This window comes from Alosa sapidissima, chromosome 18 (assembly GCF_018492685.1).
Source record: "Alosa sapidissima isolate fAloSap1 chromosome 18, fAloSap1.pri, whole genome shotgun sequence".
Lineage (NCBI taxonomy): Eukaryota > Metazoa > Chordata > Actinopteri > Clupeiformes > Clupeidae > Alosa > Alosa sapidissima.
This window is the reverse complement of record NC_055974.1, coordinates 14,807,530-14,828,163: the sequence shown is the minus strand read 5'-3', so window position 1 is coordinate 14,828,163 and position 20,634 is coordinate 14,807,530. Positions and strand designations below refer to the sequence as shown.

Genomic DNA, 20,634 nt, shown 5'->3' with positions numbered 1-20,634 from the left:
TGCAGTAATCTAAAGCATATTACTGGGACATTTGATGATCTGCAAGGTTGAATAACTGTTATACAAACGAAGGCAGGATGGGCATCACCAAGGACTATATAAAGTTTCTGGTATCAATCTTCAGCAGGACTGTGTAGAACATTTCTTTTCCAAGTCCCGCCCACACACACATCTTCACTGTCATCACTCACATACATCATACATACAGTACTCTGCTTGCAATAGTAAGTCCCTTCACCATACTTGCAGTACACTGCCCCCCCCCCCTATACACAGCACATTATTTCATCAGGAAGCTTCTCTAACACACATCCCCAACATACTTACAGCACACTGCCCCCCCATACACAGCACATTGTCTCATGAGGAAGCTTCTCCAACACACATATTGCACACTGCCCTCTCCCCACATAAACAGCACACTATCCCATCTCCCTTGTCATCCCCCCAACACACACACCAAGACCCCTGGCAGTTGGGTTAGCCCCTTGAGCCATGGATCTGCCCAAGGTTTCTTCCTTAGTAAGGGAGTTTTTCCTTGCCCCTGTTGCTCTTGGGTGCTCCTTGTTGGTGCCCCCCCCCATAAATGCACAAATAGGCTAACACCAGACATAATTTCACTGCATTTCTTACATCCAGTAACTATATGCATGTGACAATAAACGTCCTTGTATCCTTGTATCAAACCAAATTCTGTAGCCTATAATTAGTTTCCCCTATAATTGAATAGCGATGTTATCTTTCTACCATGTTATCCATGTTTTTACATCAAATTTTATTGTTGTCGAGTCTTTGCATTAATTAGTAGACAGGCACAATAACAAAACATGATCTCTCAAAAGTAGGTCATTCATATTTAATGTTGGTAAACGCACTACTTAACCTTCTGATGCAATAGTTTGCGGAGGAATAAACCTAATGCTGGGACAGTAGCATTTCGCCTGGTTGCCTCTGGAGCTGGCCTAGTAATATTTCCAACCTATGCATTAGACTCGGGAACAACAACATAACCGCGATACTGTCAGGAATTGGAAAACTACAGAAACCATGACATAGTAAATCAGCGTTCGAGCGCTCTATCATATCAGCCCTATCAACAGACAGTGGACATTCTAATTCTCAATCTATGGTTCAATCAGCGGTCGCCGCTCTGCGCTCACGGTATGTGAAGCAGACGGATTCCGTAGCTCGAGCTCGGAAGGGCACGGCAGCGGGAAAGAAGCGACGTGAACTACTCCCTTTTCCCCTTCTGTAAGTTTACGTTAATATTTTCAGTTACTGTAGGTTGACGAATCATTGATATTAACATCACATATTTTGTTTTTGTTAATTATGGTAATGTGCGCGATGCTGTTGTTGCTTGTTCTGTTATTATTGCTGCCAAAATGTTTGTGGCCTAATGTCAAGTGTCACTGCAGCGAACTAGCCAGTTCAAGTATTAGCTGGTTTGCTGACTTAGCTACGTCAACAGCTAGCTGTTCGCTAGGTCCCGGTTTTGGGCAGCCGGGCGGCCACTCCTCCTTGCGTTAGCTCATGACAGTATCAGCGTAACAAAATTTAACCCTAGCTGACAGACAGTGTTCATGTTGGCTGTGGATATTCTGCTATTAATTGTAAACATATACGATATGATTTAATTGTCCCTTGCTGCAACATTAACTATCATGTCTTCCGGAAAACTCTGGAATTTTACCAGCAGCTCATAGGCCAATGTTAGCTTCAGCGGTGATCGCAAATAACGTCACGCTAACGTACTAGATTAAAGGATATCGTCCGCTAGCAATGGGCCATTAACGGTAACGTTGCCGTTAATTGATTAAATCTATCACGCTGGTGAACGGTCATCTGGCCACAATCTGAACTGCGTCAGAATACCTTGCAAAAGAGGTTCAACGTTAAGTTAGAACTAGACTAGATCTATGCAATTTAGCGTTAACGTAACGCTAACGTTGCTTCTGGCCGTTCAGAATTGACGGAGTTACTCAATGTTACGTTAAATCGTAGGTAAGAAAGTGGTATCCTGGTCTAAATGGTACACCTGAAGTATTTGGATAAATTGACATTTATCACGATGCATTTTACGTTAGCCTAGTTAAATGTAACCCGTTGACAGATATCCGAGTATACTGTGTCAGCGTTAACGTCGACGTTACAGCGTTTTGCAACGTTACGTTGATGCTAGCTTTAGCTTTCTAGAACTAGCCTTAACTACCGCAGTGTTTACGAACTAGTAGCGTACTGTCACGTTGAACTATCGTCATGAAACTACAATTAACGTTAATTTTAGCCTTCTAGTTATATGAAGTGGCCTTTGGCTGTGTAAAGTCACACCGAAGTTAAACGTTACGTTATATTCTGACTGATATATTTGCTTGTCATCTTCAGCAACAATGGCAGTCCAGCTAAATTGTGGTTAACATTAACGTCAACTCGCCGGCCATAACAACTATGACTTAAATGTGAAGTGTTTCGTCCAGTAGTAGGCTGTAACGTTTTTTTCTGCATAGTTGCTAATATTGTGATCGTATTATGCTGTGACGTTGGTTGTAACGATTAAAATGAACGTTAAGCTATCGCTAACCTTACCGGTCACTCCTAACGCAAAGTAACTTTAACCGAGCCATGGAATGTCAAGTAGAATCTACGTTAACAGCTGGCGATACTTCGGAATTAACATTAACGTTAGATCTGTTTCATAGTTGCCATATATGTGTTACTCGGTTAATTGACGATTAATTAACGTTTTTTCCCATCAAGATGTACTGACTGAATTGATAATTTGACATGCTAGTAACGCCAACGTTAGCTAACGCTAAGGTATTAGCATGTCATAGCTCCTTGTTAGCTCAGTAGTACTTAACGTTAACGTTATGTCGCTTGGTGTCCTTTAGAATGATGACTTTATGAGTTCTAGCAATAAAACCAATGTTTATCAGTTCAGTATAACTTTCACAAGCATGGTAATGATTCTGATGTGCAAATGATATATGCCGCTGATGATATTATGTCGGCTAAGTTAATGTTGTCTGGTTGACGTTATCTAATGGAAACTGGAAGTGAACACCTAGCTAAAGAGCTAGCGGTAGCCAATACCTAACGCTGGTTGGATAGTTGAGCAGATTTTCGGCTAGACTAACGATATCCCAAAAAGTTTATTTAGTCAGATTTAATTAATACATTGTAACGTTAGATTAGTAGGTTGGGCTGTCAGTACATCCATATTTATGTTCGGATAAGTGCAATTGGTTTACGGACTGGGGCAGAATACAGTTAAGCCCCCCCTGTATGCTACCTTGTAAGGCCAACCCTTGCCATTCCTCTGAGTGACGGGAAGGCAAACCAACGACAGTTGTAGGCTACACCTTTTTCATTAATCCAATATTTAATTAATACAACTGCTGTTAGCTGGCCTACCTGCGTGTGCAGTGACACCATTACAGACGGTTCAAAATTATATGATTAAAGATCATAAAATTCAAGACAAATTCTCATCCATGAAAGCATGCTGACAAGGCTAAATGCATATTTCACACATTGAGTGCATGCATGTAAATCATACAAGTGGGCATGAATTGTTCCTCAATGTATGCTGCCATACATTAGAAACTGATAATCCCATAAAGGAAGGAAGTCCTTGTGTTGTGTTGCATCTGAGGTTTAGCCTTGAACAGCATTCTGAGGCTGGTGCCTGAGAGGATTAACCCTATATAGTATCTTTGCCCTACACTGTCTTTATGCCATGTACCTTTCAAAAACATTACCTCTTGTGGCCAGTGTTTTAAGCATACTGAAAGTGGCATGTTCTGTCACATTACCCATCTGTTAGGCTAACTGACAAAGATGTTTTATAGGATAGTGTGTACAGGGAACTGTTTGTTTGTTTGTTTGTTCAGAGTAGACATGTTTTTTCTGATATTGATATTACACTATTTGTACTGATGCCGACATTTGTTTGTGCTTTGTTTTTGTGTTGTCTTTCACCCAGGTTGAACAAGTGGTGAAACCCATTTCACCATGTACCACTGCGACTGATATTGAGCTCAATTTGGTCACCCCCTGTCATCACTACAACTCACAGATACAAATCACACGCACTTAGCAATGGGTACTGAATAACCCAAGACAAGGCGGGGGAAAACACTGATCTTTATGTAGCCCTCTGCCCCCTCCTCGAGAGAAGCCACCATCTCCCATCTGACATTTTTGCACTCCTGCAACTGTCTAGTCCTGCATTCGTCATCATGCCACTCCTGCTTAGGATGGCTGCCACCTAGGCCCCCATGCGTCCCTTAAGTGGCAAGCACCCACCCCCTCCCAGAAGTTTGTTGAGTCCCACTCTGCCTCCTGCTCTCCTCAGACCTTGCTCAGAGATGTCTTTGCTGCAGTCGCTGGGGCCAGTGCAGAACTGGCTGGGTCAGGAGCTAGAGAAATGTGGGATTGATGCTGTGATCTATACCCGCTATGTGCTCAGTCTTCTCTTGCATGACAGTTATGACTACGACCTGCAAGACCAGGTAAATACATGTGCTCATTTGTGTGTGTGTGTGTGTGTGTGAGAGATGAATAAGCAAAAACCTTGTAGCCACTGGGCACAAAAACCTATGATGAAAACGTGGGACCCTTAGTACAAACCTGACATCCATAATAGGCCGACATACACATACTCAAAGAATTTTCTAACTTTGAGCTACTGTTGCTAAACCCTGTTGTGTCTGCACTGAACCGTTTCTTGTAAGAGCTGATGATAACAGGAAATGTCCATATGTGTGGCATTGTCTATACCATGAAAATCTTTTCAGGAAGCTCTTCGTTAGCATACAGCATTTTAAACTGAAGTTTATGATTTAATGTAGGGTGACTTCAACTTTGGGTTATCTTACAACAGCAAAATAACAATGGATGCTATGTAAGAACCACTCATACAGATTCATTCCTAACTGGCTTGTACAACAAGTGATGAGGACATCCTTTGAATTTTCTCTTAGGTACAAGTTTGTACGAGTTGTGCTCAAGTGGTCTGCTGTTAAACTAACCTATTCTTAAGAATACATACATTTAAAAGCCCAATATAATTTACACTTCAGCATTATTATGGATATAATTTATTTGCGTTATGCTTTTTATGCATAAAACATGTTGTTTACGTGTAATGGAAGTTTAAAACAGCTTGTTAAATGAGGGGATAGGGTTAATATATCACAAAGCACATCTTTGAACAGTCATGTCATCCTTAAGTCTGAGGAGCTGGTTGTAACTTAAGTCTGTACAGCCTACAGTAGTGTTGAGTACAATAAATGTACAGTATCTGGGTGTCCGTTCTGCAGTTTTAAAGGGAAACTTGGCAGGACTAGGTATATTTCCCCTGCTGCTGGAGAAATTGTGCATTTTCAAACTGTGAAAAAACGGTAACAATAAAGCACATGGATTCGTTTACAAGCTAGCGAAACGGTTAGCATAAGTTCGGCAGAACAATGTGGATGTTACAAGGTAAGAACACGATTTAAAACGAGTTTCTTGTTTCTCACTTCTCTTGGGACGGTAGTCTCAATGTTGCAATGTTGGTTTTCCTCCTGGGGACGCTAGGGGCAGCGGGGAAAGTCACCATTTTCACCGGAACAGGTCATTTAACCATCCAAATGATTTCCAAACGGGTTTATTACGTTGAAATAGTTGCCAAGTTCCCCTTTAAAGCAAATAAATGGCAGAAGGTGTCCATATTTAGGAGGATTTTGGCTTGAGCTGTGGAGGTGACTGTCTTCTCGCTCTCACTATGGCATTTTCTTATTCATTCTAATTTTTCTTTTTGAATTCCTTTCAGGAGAATGACATCTTTTTGGGCTGGGAAAAGGGAGCAGGGAAGAAATGGACCAGGAGTCGGAGGAAGGGGGGGGCAGATGTGAGTCTGGAGGAGATGAAGAAACAGGCAGCTGTACAGTGCCTGCGTTCTGCATCTGATGAGGTGAGACAAAGTACTTTCAATCACATTTATGTGATGACCACCTGGGATCTTATTTGATTGATCAGGCTGTTCAGGTATTGGTGTCGATTATGACTGTTAAAAAAAAAACAAAAAAACTTGTGATTTTAAAAATGCTGTTGGCTGCGGCAACTCGAGCTAGGTAGAAATTGCATCACTTTTGCAATGTTTACGTCTGAGTGTTTAGAAAATGTTGCTGGCCTTGTTTCAGTTGAAAACAAAATTGCAACAATGGCATTGCATGCAGTGTGGTCATTTTCCTGTTCCTATTGAGTTGCGTGTGAAAAAAATATGTCTCACCGTCTGTAGAATCACTTCTCCTTCTCCCATAGCACTGTTGCTCTATCATAGGCCAACTGTGCTGATACTGTAGGCTGCTGACATCAGTCGTCTATGATATGCTGTGCCAAAACAAATGTTGAAGCCTAAACTAATTTCAGAATCTATTCAGAAGGTATCTGTTGACAAAGCACATGTTTCTGTAAATGCTTTTATAGGAAATAATGACAATTGGGGGAGAAAGAGAGAACACCACGTTCATGTTACACATGTCTTCAATATGATAGAGACAGATAGATTCTGAAGGTATCTGTCAGACAGAGATCAATGAGCAAATCAGCTGTTTAACTTTTCGTCATACTTTTGTGACGACTACCTACTGAACTCTAAGGCAACTCTCTCTGTAGCCTACAAATGCTAGGGTGAAAAGTGTCAATCACAAGGGGGACTCCGATCTAGATCTTGTGTTCCTCATTAATGAATTAAATTATTTATTTATTTAATCTTACTTTTTTTTTTTGTAGAACTCTGGAATTGAGAGTCTTGTTGAGGAGCTCTGCTCCAGACTAAAGGAATTGCAAAACAAGCAAAAAGGTATGTGCCTGTGTCTGCCAAAACTTTGATTTAAATGTGACGAAAGTAAATAGTTATTTTTACAAATCTATCTGATTTGCTCTTTTTTGAAGAGCGAGGGAGGCAAACGAGCAAAAAATCTGAAGGAGTTCTATCACCAGAACTGGCCGTATCACCATCCTTGAAAGACCAACTGGAAATGTAAGTCCCCATTAAGAAGTTACAGAAAAACATGTATCATTCTTAATTGTTAAGAATGACGAGTGATTTTCAGTAGTCTACTTTTTACATTTTTTTTTAAAACATTTTTCTGTCATTGTTTTAAAATGTCCATCGATGACGGAAAATATTCGATTAACACAACCTCTGCTGTGTGTGTGTGTTCTCAATGTGTAGAATGTGTGTGTATCAGGGATGGAAATGAGCACTGGCTACCAGCCAAATGTGGGTGAATTTGTGCACTGGCGGGTGAATTTGGTCAACTTATCATAGGCCCGACGGTTAAAAATAAAAGTGTTTCGTAGGGATCATGTAATGTTATCAGTAGCCTATAAGGGTAAATTGCGCTGATTTGAAATTACCTATAATAACTACCAGTGAGCCGTCTCCCCGTAGCATGGCGCAGCGTTTCACTTTTTGACACTACAATAGGCACACAAAGTGCATCCAAATTCGCTTGAACTACTCGAGAAGTATTCATCACACAGACATCACATGAAAGAGTCTTTTCTCGGCTTTTAAACGGTGCTAGTTAGCCGCTATTTGCTGTGATAAACAGTTCGCGAGAAAAATAACTTTTCAAGAAATGTAATCATTATTCTCTGTGGCCATCTCCACATCCATTCGGTGGAATATCTCACGAACTCTTCATGCAACACATGACAATGATTTATTTTCACAAAATGCTAAACATGCATGTATTTCAAACTGAACTGTGCTTAAATTAGTCAATGCATGATTTCATAACAGGCCAAATAGCAAATAAATGTTAAATATAGCCTAGATATCTGTAAATATTAAATTCAGATGATGTAGGCTACACAGCACAGTTAGATCAAGTTGGATAGCTCCATAACTTAAGCCAAAGTATTGTCTTACCACACCATTTTTATGACACTATTCGCCTTATTCACCCGGTGGCCAGAACGAGGCTAAAGGGTACACTTGCCATTACACATAAGTCCAGCAGATGGTGGCGGTAATGCACTCTGTTTGCAAACTGCCAAGAAAAACTCACTGAAGAAGAAGAACTGGCCAGTGAACCCTTCTTCTTTTTCAGTGAGCTTTTTTTTTTGGCAGTTTGCAAACGGAGTGCATTACCACCACCATCTGCTGGACTGAGGTGTAATGCAAGTGTACCCTTTAGCCTTGTTCTGGCCGCCGGGTGAATAAAGCAAATTCCATATTAAAGGGACACCAGGCAAACCTGATACTTTTTCTCTACGAAACTCCCCCTCGCTCGGTCTGAAGCTCTTTTCCTTTTCTTTGCATCTTCCGTCAAGGGTTTTCGCTGCTTCTTCGCCGGCTCTGCCATTATACACACGTTTGCAACAATGGTGTCCCTTTAATGCTGTTCTGTTGACCTTTAGTGTTGTTGCTACTGTGCATGAAGGACAGGCCAATTTTTAGTTCTGTCCAACATTGGTAGTAAGTTTAGAGAGAAATTCAGCACAATTTAATCGTATCGCAATAATGCCGGAAACCATGATTATTTAGGTTACTATAATCATGATATCACATTTTCATACCCTATCTCTAGTGGCTGGTGAAAAAGTTGACTGAAAAAAGTTGATTTTGGAATCCACCAGCCACAGTGGCAGGTGGACAAAATATTTAATTTATATCCCTGGTGTGTATGTGTGTTCACAATATGAGCTTCATTTATTTAATTGGTATTTGTTTTCCTTTTGTGTTAGGTACAATGAAGCCTTTCCACCACTTTCCGAGAAATCCGTTTGTCTTCAGGAGATCATGACTGTGTGGAACAAGGATAAATCCTGCACATCTTCTTCGGCTGCCCCAAACACCAGCACTGAGACCTCTGCACCTAAAGATTGTTGGAGTGATGGTGAGGCCTCCAAGGGTGAAACCTCAAAGACCTCTGACACCAGTACAGCCATCACATCAGTAATTGGAGAAAGGATTCCACACAGGCGTAACAAGAAAGAGAAAGAGAACAGACAACATGGAGAAGAGCGAGCCTCTCACAGTAAGAAGCAAGCTCGGAGTTGGTCGGAGGGCAAATATCGACCCCGATCCTGCTCCTCTGGCTCCAGCGAAGCAGGTTCCAGCTCCAGCAGTAATCAGGGTGACCCGAAAAGACCTACCAGCAAAACCCTCCAGATTAGGCATAAATCCCGTGAAAGAGGTACAACCAGAAGCAAGAAAATTCGAAGCCAAGGGCAAGTGAAACTGTCCTTTAAGGCCTTTGACAAGGAAGAGCGGAAAAGTGCTGTGGCAGGTCCTTCTAAGCAGCAGCTACCAATCTGTCCAAAAAAGGGAAAGAGGTCTCTTAAAGAGATAAAAAAGGAGACTTTTGGAATAGAGTTGAAGGAGACACTATATGATAGGAGAAACAAAAAAGAGTATGTAGAAGAACCACTATGGTACACAGAACCCCTGACAGAATATTTAGTCCCTGTCAGCTGTAGAAAAAGCAAACTCGAGACAACTTATAGGAACAACTCTGAATCTCCTAGTGGATCCAATTTGTCTGGAGATATGGACAGGTTGACAGAGCGAATGCAAGGGATTTGTTTGGCCAGTGCTAACTTCCAGAGGACCTATCTTGCAGCAGGGACTTTTGTTGATGGGCACTTTGTTGAATTGCCAGGTGAGAGCAGTGAGCAACCTGTTGAATTCAGTAGGACCTCATTCAGCCCACCACACGAGGATAGCCGAGATTTAGATGATGAACATCTGTCTGAATTCACTGACTTCTATGAAGTTGATATTTATCCATCCATATTGGATCCTTGTGCCTCAGACTCAGTCCAAGAGAGTCGAATCCTAAACATGATTCGCCAAAAAAGCAGAGAGCAGAGAGAATTTGAGGCAGAATGTTTAGTGTTAGATGGCCTTCAGCTGCATGGGAAAAGTGCAATAAATACGGAGTCACTGGGAGCATCTGGAACTGATGGGTTCCTCTGGAAAGATTTTGAAAGTATTGCTCAAGTCTGTGAATGTTACTCATCGTCCAGTTCAGATGATGTGGAACGAGAAAGTTTTGTTGGGGACTCCCCTGTTCAGCTCTCCCCAGTATTTGATAGTACAATGTTTAATTTGAGTGAGTTGTCTGAGGAATGCAATGCTCCAGAAACCAGCTGTGATGGTCCACATCTGAATACCAGCTGTTTCTCGCTTTTCGAGCTGCAGTGTGATAGCCCCACTTGTTTTCCATGTGATTCTGCGACTAGTTGTCATGAAAACACCACAACTCCTAAGACAAGTAGCAGTCTCGATCCACATGGTGACAACAAACAGTCTCGTTTGCTCATTTGGACCAAAAATAGTGCCTTTGATGGAACTGAATATTGTTCTAATCTTTCAACACGAACTTGCAGCCCTTGGTCTCACTCAGAGGAGACTCGCTCAGACAATGAGCAAGTAAATGTTCCGTCAGAGGAGTTGGCTCAGATTGCTGGTGAGGAGATAACATCTGTAATACCTTATATTCCAGCAACTTATCTAGAGGAAGATCTCCTTGATTTTTTGAAGGATGCTGAAGTACCACAAGAAAAGGCAACACATACCGTTTCAAAAACAATATCCAAACTGGAATCAATTTGTGGTATACCATTAGAGACAGGGGAGAGTGAGCAGTATGACACTGGCATATATGATGATGCAAATCAACAGAACAAAGACTACACCTCAGGGATAGATAAGGACATTTGGACAGCTGTTGGAGATCCTTCACACAAGGAAGAGGAGAAGCCTCATTATCAGGGGCTGTTCTTGGAGGATGTACAGAACTACCACTGTGGTTGTCAGGACATGAAGCTGACTGGTGCTGCACAGACTGCACAGAAGAAAGCAGTGCAATGTTCGGTGTATCACCTGTGGGAGGAGGAAGGAGAAGGTCAAGAGTTGGCTAAAAATAAGCTGTCCAAAACAGATAGTGGTGACTATATGACCCCTTTGAAGCCCTGGGACACGAGTTCAGACAAAGACAGCACATCATTTATCCTTGGGGGAGTGTATGGTGAACTCAGGTCTTTTGGAGATGACCATGACTGGGCTGCTGTTCCATCAGGCAATGCCCAAGGCCTGCTGCAGTGTGCTGCTGCTGCTGCTGCAGCCTCAGACGTTGTGACTATTGCAGGCACTGATGTGTTCATGAATGCAGGAAACTGCTTTGCGCCTGGTCACAAGCCGCTCTGGAGACCGCTGGTCTCCTTTGGTCAGAATGACCATGCGGTAAAAAGAGACAGATTGACCAAGGGGTTTTCGTTTATCTTCCATGAAGATTTAATTGGAACCTGTTCAGGTCTCTATAGGGATGAACCAGACCAGGATTACTCATTCTCATCATTTGACCTGAACAATCCCTTATCTCAAGTACTCCATGTGGAGTGCTGTTTTGAGCCCAATGAAATGACGTCATTAAGCCCAGGCTTCAAACCGAAGTCAATTCTTTGCTCAGACTCAGAGAATGACATCTTCTCTTCCCGGCTGTATGGCATTAATCAGACTCAGTACCGCGCCATACGCATATCCCCAAGGACTCACTTTCGACCAATTTCAACTTCAGAATTGTCTCCTGGTGGAGGCAGTGAGTCCGATATAGAGTCTGAAAAAGATGAGCATAGTCTTCCTACTCTGGTTCAGGCCAATGTGTTTGATGACCCACAGGCAGACCTCAAACCCCTAGAGGAGGATGCTGAGTGTGAAGGACCTTATTATGGAAAGTCAGAACTAGAATCTGGGAAATTTTTGCCCAGGTTAAAAAAATCTGGTATGGAAAAGAGTGCACAGACTTCATTAGATTCGCAGGAGGGGTCTGGTGCACTTTTGTCAGTACCTGAGCAAGATTATGCTGACAGTCAACTGGTGTCTGCAGCAACTATAGCACCCATGACGGTGGAGACACCAGCACAACTGTCCTCCAGTGATCAAGGTCACAAGGAGGAGCCCTGCAAAAGTGGAGAGGCATTTGGATATTCAGCCGTTGCCCCTGTGCTTCCCCACCAAGGCGGGACAACATTTGACCTTGAAAAGTTGCATGAGGTAAGAGTTGTTTTTCTTGGCTTTTTGAAAATGTTGCTAGTACTCTGCACACAAATAGTCTATATGGTATCTTAAATAATACTTGTCTGTACATAGTTTATTAGGTTGAAATATTATAAAATGTAAACAATACAATTTTACCAATACTACTAACAGTGAAGTAAAAAAAAAAATATTTTTTTACGCTAAACATTGAGGGCACATCCGTGCAACCACACCACTGCTAAAAGATAATTCTTGGGAAAATACTGTATGAGTAGCCTAATTGTGTTAAATAATTAAAATGAATCGTAATTATGATTATAGCCATAACCAAGCTGCTCTTCTTTCCAGTGACTGTTCATGTCTCATCACAGTATACCCTTAATCAGTTTTATAGAAAGAATGCCTGTTGGGTGTCATCTGTACGTTGTGAAGCCAGTAAAATGATTCCTGGAAATTCTTTCGCAAGGCAGGATTTTTTTTTTTTTTTTTTTTAATCAAACAAACAAAAATTCAGTTCACAAAAAAAAACATTTAAACTAGGCCTGAATAATTCACCTATTACTAATCAAAATCTCTATTTGAAATAATGCGATTAGGAAACTACAAAGGTTGCGAATAACTTTGCAATTTTGCAACAGCACTTGACACAGTGGTTAATCCATAGACAGTACATTGGCAACGTTTTTGATAGAGTAGAGACACATAAAACACAACAGCTTTATAGAAAGAATCCCAGTTGGGAGTCATCTTTAAGATTGTGAAGCCAGTAAAATGAATCCTAGAAATTCTTTTATTCGCAAGCCAGGATTTTTTTTTTTTTTTTTTTTTTTTTTTTTTTTATCAAACAAAAGAAAATTCCAAACAGTTAAACTAGGGCTAAATCATTCACCTATTACGAATCAAAATCTCTATTTGAAATAATGCGATTAGGAAACTACAAAGGCTGCAAATAAATTTGTGACTGACGCAGTGGTTCAAGGCACACTATGCAGGTTTTTTAGCTTAATATGCAAGTTTTTTAGCTTAATTTACCTTCATTTAACAGCTTCAGAGTCATTGGAATGGTTATATGACTTTTTTCGGGTTGAATGGTGGCCGTGTCGCTTCCCCCTAGCGCCTGTGAGCGGAAAAACCACCCTTGCAACTGTGGGCCGGCGGGCCTACGGCCTCAGTGTCAGGAAGTATAACGAGTGTAACAAATTATTTTACTGCATTCAAATACACATACACGCCAGGCACCGGCTAGAAAAAGGTAGCGATGGAGTTAGGTTAGGTAAGACATTCGTCATGACAGAGCCAGCGAAAAAGAAGCAAAAACCGAGAAAACAGTAAGGAAATTGCCAATACTGCATAGTTTACCTTTAATCCATAGACAGTACATTGGCAACGTTATTTGCTAGAGTAGAGACATAAAACTACCTATTAACTCGGTTGGAGGGACATGTATCTTTACAACATCAGTTAAAAATCCTATGCTTACCAAGTCACAAAACCAAATGTACTGTAATTTGGCTGACTGTTGGTTAGTCAGCTAGTAGGTCAAGTTTGCTGGCTAGGACTAGTTCTTTCTGCTTGTAAACTTCAGAAAGTTACCTTGGATATTTAGAGGTAGTATAGCGTTAGCCTAACATTTATTTCTCCTGTAGCCCAGCTAGGTAGCCCAGCTAGGCTATAATGCACACCCCTAATAGGTTTAAAACATAACTGTATTGAGTTTTGGCAGTAGGATAAATTTAATATCCAACAGGAAACTGGCAACTTCGGTGTAGCTTTGAACAAAGTTGTCCTTCATCACTAACATCATCTTTAATATCAGTTGTCACACTGCTTCCATCTTTGGATCCATCTCATTACTCTCATCTGAATTACTCACAAAGTTGCCATTATGTAGAAATGACCCTGATCTCTAATGGGCCTTATCTTTCATCTGGCGCATAGTAGTGTTGCACGGTGTATCGATACTATAAAGGTATCACGATGCCTTTACGCAAAAAACGATACGATTTCAGACGTTTTTAGAATCGATACTTTATTAAAATAATAACGTTCTGTGTCTGTGTGAACTGCTGCTCTCACTGCTCATTGCACGCATCTAAGCAAATGGGCGTGTCAAGCAGGCAGCTCTGAGTGAGTGAGTGCGCAGCCAACGTCAACACAGTTCTTTGCCGACAGTTCTTCTAGGCCTTGTGGATAAAACAAAAGGTGCAGTGAAATCTGCAACTATTTCGGATACATCGCGAATAGTGAAGGCAAGCCATCAGGTACACAGAGGCCCGTTTGTAAAATATGTTTCAAAGTCATTTAAAAGCAGTAGGCTACGCATGGAACTTGGCTAAACACCTCGCAGACATATCCCAACATTTTTAAAGAGTTCAAAGAACGACAGGTTAATGAATATGCTATAGAAAACACGACTACATGGTTAGTGCCAAGTTCTTCTCTTATGTTTTAGTCTAGCCTAAGTGAAACGAGTATGGTTCTCTGGGATAAAGCGAACCTTCCTTCATCAATGAATTTTGACGAGACATAACGAGCTGTAATCATAGGGTGCTAACATGATGAAAGCGCAATGTTCACGCCAGAATAACATTACCATAACTTGTAAACAATCTATTTCATGTTCGGTCAGTACTACTCGTAATATTTGTCATGGCATGTAGACCGCTAATGAAAGCCCACAGCATACCACCAAAGCGTGTTGAGTCCTAATAATAATAGCGGCTTATTGTTACAGTACGTGGTAGCAAATCATGTTATCAAAGAAATAGACGTAATGTAGGAATGCACACAGATATAGTGCAACAGGTAATGGTGTAGGCCTATCTGACGAAGACCTGAGATGTTGGAACGCCGTACTTGTACACTGTGCGCAAAGACTATCCTCACATTTTCCCCTTTGCAACTGTCAAAGAAATCCCATGAACACGGGAAGGCCTAGGGTAGCCTATACTGTACATCAGATGGCCTGAAGATTAGGCCTCTGTGCATAGCATTCAGTGATTTGCCTACAGTAATTTTAACACTGACCTTGATCTAATAATTATGTAATAATGATGTTGAAATAATAATTATGTAGGAAGTTTAGAAGTTTAGAACCCAGAATTGACCTGCACACTACAAAAGTGCACCGAATTCAACACAAATGACTCCATACACTTGGAGGAGGTATGAGTCCTTTCTTCTCCAGATATCTTAGGATTTCGCCGCAGTATCGTTTTAGTATCAAGCATCGTGATATTTATGGCAGGTATCTTATCGAAGTCATAATTCTGGTATCGTGACAACACTAGCGCATAGTTGCACCAGGTGTAACAAATGTAACAATTGGTAAGACCTTAGCAACAAATCCCAGGCAACACAACTGTGCTGGTGTGCTTGGATTAATGTCCTTAGACTTTGTATTCAGTCATTTCAATTTTTGAGGTAAGTAGTATTTTTTGTAACACGATTGTAACCACTTGGCAGTCAGTAGTAAAAGTAAATAACTAAGTGTAAGACGTTTTGTCGTTGCCTACGAGTTGAAATACAAGGAAAGTGCAAACGCGTGCATACTCTGCTTGTCGCACATGCACATTTTAGAAAAGCACGATTTAGTGTATTCCTGCTGTTGCATACACAGTCTCGCGTGCAAGCCCTTCTGCAGAGATGCATTCATTTGCCAATATATCAACATGCTGTTTGGTTTTGCGCTCTTTGCTCTTAAAGAGAATCATAGTTAGGCTCAAAACACACCCATGATAAATTAAGAAACATAAGAACAAGTCTTTTGAACCATACACCTGGCACTGACACCATTTCCCCTGCTCTTAAAACAGGAGATGTGGATTCAGATACGTCCTAAATATTCATGTGCATCACACTTCTGATTATGCATTTAGATCATTAAAATAGGGCCAAATATCTAATATCTCTGTGAAACACCTTTGCACAATCAGCATATAGTATTATTGACTGAAGCTTGACTTTCAAAAATGATATCACCAATCACAATCTCTGTCAGAAAAATCACAATTACTTATGCTCCCCAAATCATTAGGCCTTAATTTAAATATTTCTTGGCAGGTTTTAAAATTAGCACCCGCCACTCGCCAAATGCGAGTAAAATTCTGCATTGGTGAGTAAAATAAATTAGAAAAGAATAAATTAATTTGCCACTGGAGGGTTGCAAATATCAGTATACTTCACTGTAAACTTTACAGACTTTGTCTACATCACATAAGTTGATAGGCTAGGTTTTGACAACTTTACATGTTATTTAAGTACTCCCTCTCTGCTCTCCCCTAACAGTCATATAATTTGAATGACACGGATGATGAGAGGAATGATTCTCAGCAGGATGATTGCTTGTGGCAGAGTTCTCTCATATCCCCTCTATTCTCTGGGTCACAGTGCACAGGTAAGTCAAATCAATGCACATTAGAGAGGTTAGCTTCACTGTCCCACCATAGTCATCCTCCTGTCCACCTGTCTGGTCACTAAGATTGGAGTGATTTTGCACACTCAAGAAAATGCCAGAGGAAGGTCGAACAGTGGAAGGACCTTATAAAAGTTGCTAATATTGTTATGTAGAGCTATTCCACATCAAATAAACCAATGCCTAACAAAAAAAAATCTGAAAAAAATACCAGTAGTACTCATGTTAGTCAGCAGTCTCAGGATCCTAACTTACACCTGGCCAGACGTGATGCAGACGTGATGCTTTGCTAGTTTGTGACCAGCGCAGTTATCATTAACTCATTCGGCACACAAGTTATAAATCAACTTGAGCCCATATGAGAATCCATGGTGTAAAAACGAGATGTGGTCAGATGCGGTGTTCGTGCATTGCTGTTTTCAGGGAGCTGAAAGTGATTCTGTGACTGACCAAGAAAAACCTGGCATAGTCATACTCAATTCTAGTCAGAATTTTAGTCTGATACTGCTCCATTGGAATGTGATTATGGGGCATGTTTCAACCGATACAGTGGGGAAAATGCCTCTGCACTCAATTGGATAGACCTAACCAGCTTACTGTGAGCTGTAGGAAGAACACCCGAGGTCCCGAACCATCCTTCCTCTCCACAAATGCCTTAACATTTTTTTCTGATCGTTTTTTTAGTTATTGCGCTACATTTTGTACAACACCCGATAGCGAAATCTAAGACAACAAAATACGTAGCCGGGTAGGCTATTCGGGAACACAGATATTTCCCCTCCTTCGTTTTTAAAAATAATTCCGTTCACACTGATGCTAAAAACAGCTTGGGAAGGGTGTCACAAACCCCTCGAGCAAACAGGTGGCAATGCAAAAATGCTTTTTTCCCTTGATGAAAGTGAAACCGGAGTTTTCCCAGATATCCACTTTTCATAAATAATTGTTTTCAGTGATAACCTCAGTTTTCGTGTGAAAAATGGAAATAATATGCATTTTTCCTATGTGTTAATGGGGTCTGTTAATCTGTCTAACTTCAAGCCACAGCATTTTGTTGCAAACAAAATCAACATTAGTGTGCTCAGATGACGTGATCGACGAGGCACTGTTGCTCATCTGTCCATCATCGTACAAAGCCCAATTTGATTGGTCCGAACAGCTCTGGTTCGGGCATAGTTGCTCCACAACAGAAAAAGTCCAGACCAAACTTCCCGAACTCAAATGTTGTGGGCGGGGCTAAGTTAGGCTGGCATCCAGGCTAACATTGAAAAAAATTGCTGAGTGTTTACCCAGTGACCACCAGTGTGCTTGGATGTATGTCCTTAGGACTTTTATAAGCCCTTCATAAGCCCTTATTATGTTAGTACTGGTAGATGTCATCGCTTACTCCCCTCTAGCCAACAACGGTGTAATACTGCTTTTTATTAGTGTTGGGTGTTACATGGTCATTGTGTTGACCAATATTTTTATGTGTATCTGTCTTAAGCAGGTAGCAGCAGCATGTGACGAACCAACTTCAGTGTGGAAAAAGTACTGGAGTGAAGACAAGACTGAATCCTCTCATGTCTCCACATCATATTTGTCCTTTAACTCTGTTCACACGACCTCACTGACCTTTGTGTGTTTGACAACATAAAAAAGAAACTTAGTAGAAAAAGGAATTTGTAAGATATATCTTTTGATGGAGTTATATGGGGCATTTATTTAGTGTTTGTTCATAGTTCGTTTCGGTGAAATAGTCCACTTTGACCAGAACGTAAAAGCATTACGGGCAGTCTGATGAGACTTTACAACATCATACATTTTTTCCTCAAAAGTCTCTTATGGTTTTGAAAACTAGAAAGCTGTTAATCATTTAAGGTTTCGTGCATGTTCCTCAGACATTTGCCCTCCCTTCCAAAATCCTGAATTTGCCACTACAGTTTAACAATTTATCATCTTTTGCTCTTTTTGAAGATTTGAAGGCATGGACGTTTCATGCGGCTGGCAAATTGCTGTTGATTCAATGCCCTTTTTCCTCTGGTGGCATAGAGTGTGTGCAACTTCCTTTACATGTGCAAGCTTTTTTTTAACAAATGTGTAAATTATTATTTTTGTGATGCTCTTTTTTCCTCTTAAATTAATAAAAAAAAAAAATAGGTCTAAAATTTATGGGAAACAAATGACTAACAATAAGTTACAGAAAACATGAAAAAAAGTATTTCCTTTAACAATGGGTACTTGTGAATTATTTTCTACAAAGAAAAAAAATGGTCTAAATAAAACAAAATATTTTTAAGATCATATACTAGATAGATTTGGTGTTGCAGAGCTTATTTGTAAGTTGATTCCTGATTTTGAGGAATAATTAAAATACTCAAAAAGCCTCCCCCCCCCAAACAAAAAAAAAGAAAACGTGAGAAAAACACATTCACACACCAGGATTGATACAATTGGAAAATAAATAAAAGGATAAAGTAGACAAATTAACACATTTATTTTTTTTGTTTAACCTCTGTGTGTTCCGAGTCTGATTATAATTGAGAATACACAGTCGTGTTGAATATTATAGGTTGCGTGTAGTCTCTTGACATATGCAAAACATCAAATGTAGCACATATGCAAAGTTGTTGGGTGATGAACTTGGGCCTTAAAATGATTACATGTTTGGGGTGTTGGTAATGTTACTGCATGTAGTTTAAGCTGGATACTTTGGTTTAATCCCAAATGATTACATGTTGGGGGTGTTGGTAATGTTACTGCATGTAGTTTAAGCTGGATACTTTTCTTCCCTGCCCTTCTCATTCATCTACCCACCACCCAACATATCTGCTTCACAAATACAGCATACTTTTTCTTTAGCACTTCTGCAGATACCTTTCAGTTTTCAGTAGATTGGTGTGCAGGGCATGTTGTGGTGCTATCTGATACCATGAAACATGCAACACCTTTCGTGTGTGTGTGTGTGCGTGTGTGTGTGTGTGTGTGTGTGTGCGAGTGCGTCGACATTAAAGTATGTAAAGTTCCAATGTAGTGGAGAGTTGTTTGAAAAACAGAATATTTATACAAAAGGCCTTCATCAGCTGTGCAAGCAAAGGGCTTCTGAGTCCATGTTTGGTTGGGTTGCATTGTCGGTATCATTGCGTGTAGCTCTGTCTCACTCTCTTATTCCCTGTTTTTGAACCCTGTAAAACATTAAATCTGCCAAATTTATTTGCGTTCAATACTGTACAGAGTGTAATTTGGCTTGTGCATTTCTCCTCGAACCATTTGTAATTATTTTACGCAGACATTGCATGCAACTTAATTACATGAAACATGCAACATAATTTCCATAATTATTTGTGTGTGTCAATGCCCCGTTGTCATTGTACCTTTTACCTAGGAAGTGTTTTGCTTGCACAGTTCATGAAAGACTCTATGGTAGAATATAGACCTACATACATAAATATGTAGTAATCAGTTGCATCATATGGATTCTCAGGAAACAAAAAAAACCCTATGATTGCCACACGTCCAAAAATATAAAAGATACAAAAAATACAACAACAACAAAAAAAAACTTTTCAGTTTGTTGATGAAAATAGTTTTTCTCCATACAGTAGTATTACAGAACATTATTAAGGTACATAATTTAATCATGATTGAATTTCCATAAATCAAAATCAACCCTTTTAACTTTTATTTTGTCTCACATGGTATGTAATAGTTTTAGGAATAGGTTTTCTCCTGAGAAAATAATAATAATAATAAAAAAAAAATACATTCACTTGTAGATTTCATTGAAATGTGAAAAACTGCAGTGCAAAGTATCCTTCATTTTATTTTATTTTACTTTGGTGTGTGTATTTATGTGTGAGGAGTTTTCCCTGAGCCCTGGCACAAAAAAAAGATTTTCTTTTTAAAAATAAATAAATAACATTAGGGTAAAAAAAACATGCCTCAGAAACAACAGGGGTCCTTTTGTCCATTCTGTTAAGATATGAGCTTTCTGTCCTCTTGTGTTCACCAAGATTATCCACTCCATACATCCCTGGATGTAATCTTTATAATTTAATGTATATCCTTTGTTTCATTGTGGAGTTTCTTGACATATAATAAAGGATCAAACAGTGCTACCCTAATGTTGTCTTTCTGAAAGTTTTTATTCACCTAGTTGTTTAAGATGGGGAACAGGAAGCCTTCCTCTGTCTTCCTGTGT

At 40.2% G+C, this 20,634-nt stretch overlaps 1 protein-coding gene across 5 annotated transcripts; it reads left to right on the top strand.

Moving 5' to 3' along the window:
- Positions 1-903: 903 nt before the first annotated feature.
- On the top strand, positions 904-20,557 carry kiaa0232 (KIAA0232 ortholog). Of its 5 annotated transcripts, none has more exons than XM_042070483.1 (8): positions 904-1,251; positions 3,986-4,514; positions 5,819-5,959; positions 6,781-6,850; positions 6,943-7,030; positions 8,746-12,058; positions 16,331-16,439; positions 17,941-20,557. In XM_042070483.1, the coding sequence occupies exons 2-8, from the start codon at positions 4,281-4,283 to the stop codon at positions 17,958-17,960; spliced, it is 3,975 nt and encodes a 1,324-aa protein (XP_041926417.1). In that variant the 5' UTR covers positions 904-1,251; positions 3,986-4,280; the 3' UTR covers positions 17,961-20,557. The 5 variants fall into 5 exon arrangements, with proteins under 5 accessions (XP_041926417.1, XP_041926421.1, XP_041926420.1 ...); XM_042070487.1 differs by having other exon boundaries at positions 905-1,251; positions 17,944-20,557; XM_042070486.1 differs by lacking the exon at positions 904-1,251 and adding an exon at positions 1,778-1,796.
- Positions 20,558-20,634: the final 77 nt, after the last annotated feature.

Coding starts and splice junctions, on each gene's coding strand:
- kiaa0232 (XM_042070483.1), top strand. CDS start 4,281: ATGCGTCCCTTAAGTGGCAAGCACCCACCCCCTCCCAGAAGTTTGTTG. Junction 7,031..8,745: donor TTGAAAGACCAACTGGAAAT/GTAAGTCCCCAT, acceptor CTTTTGTGTTAG/GTACAATGAAGCCTTTCCAC. Junction 16,440..17,940: donor CTCTGGGTCACAGTGCACAG/GTAAGTCAAATC, acceptor ATCTGTCTTAAG/CAGGTAGCAGCAGCATGTGA.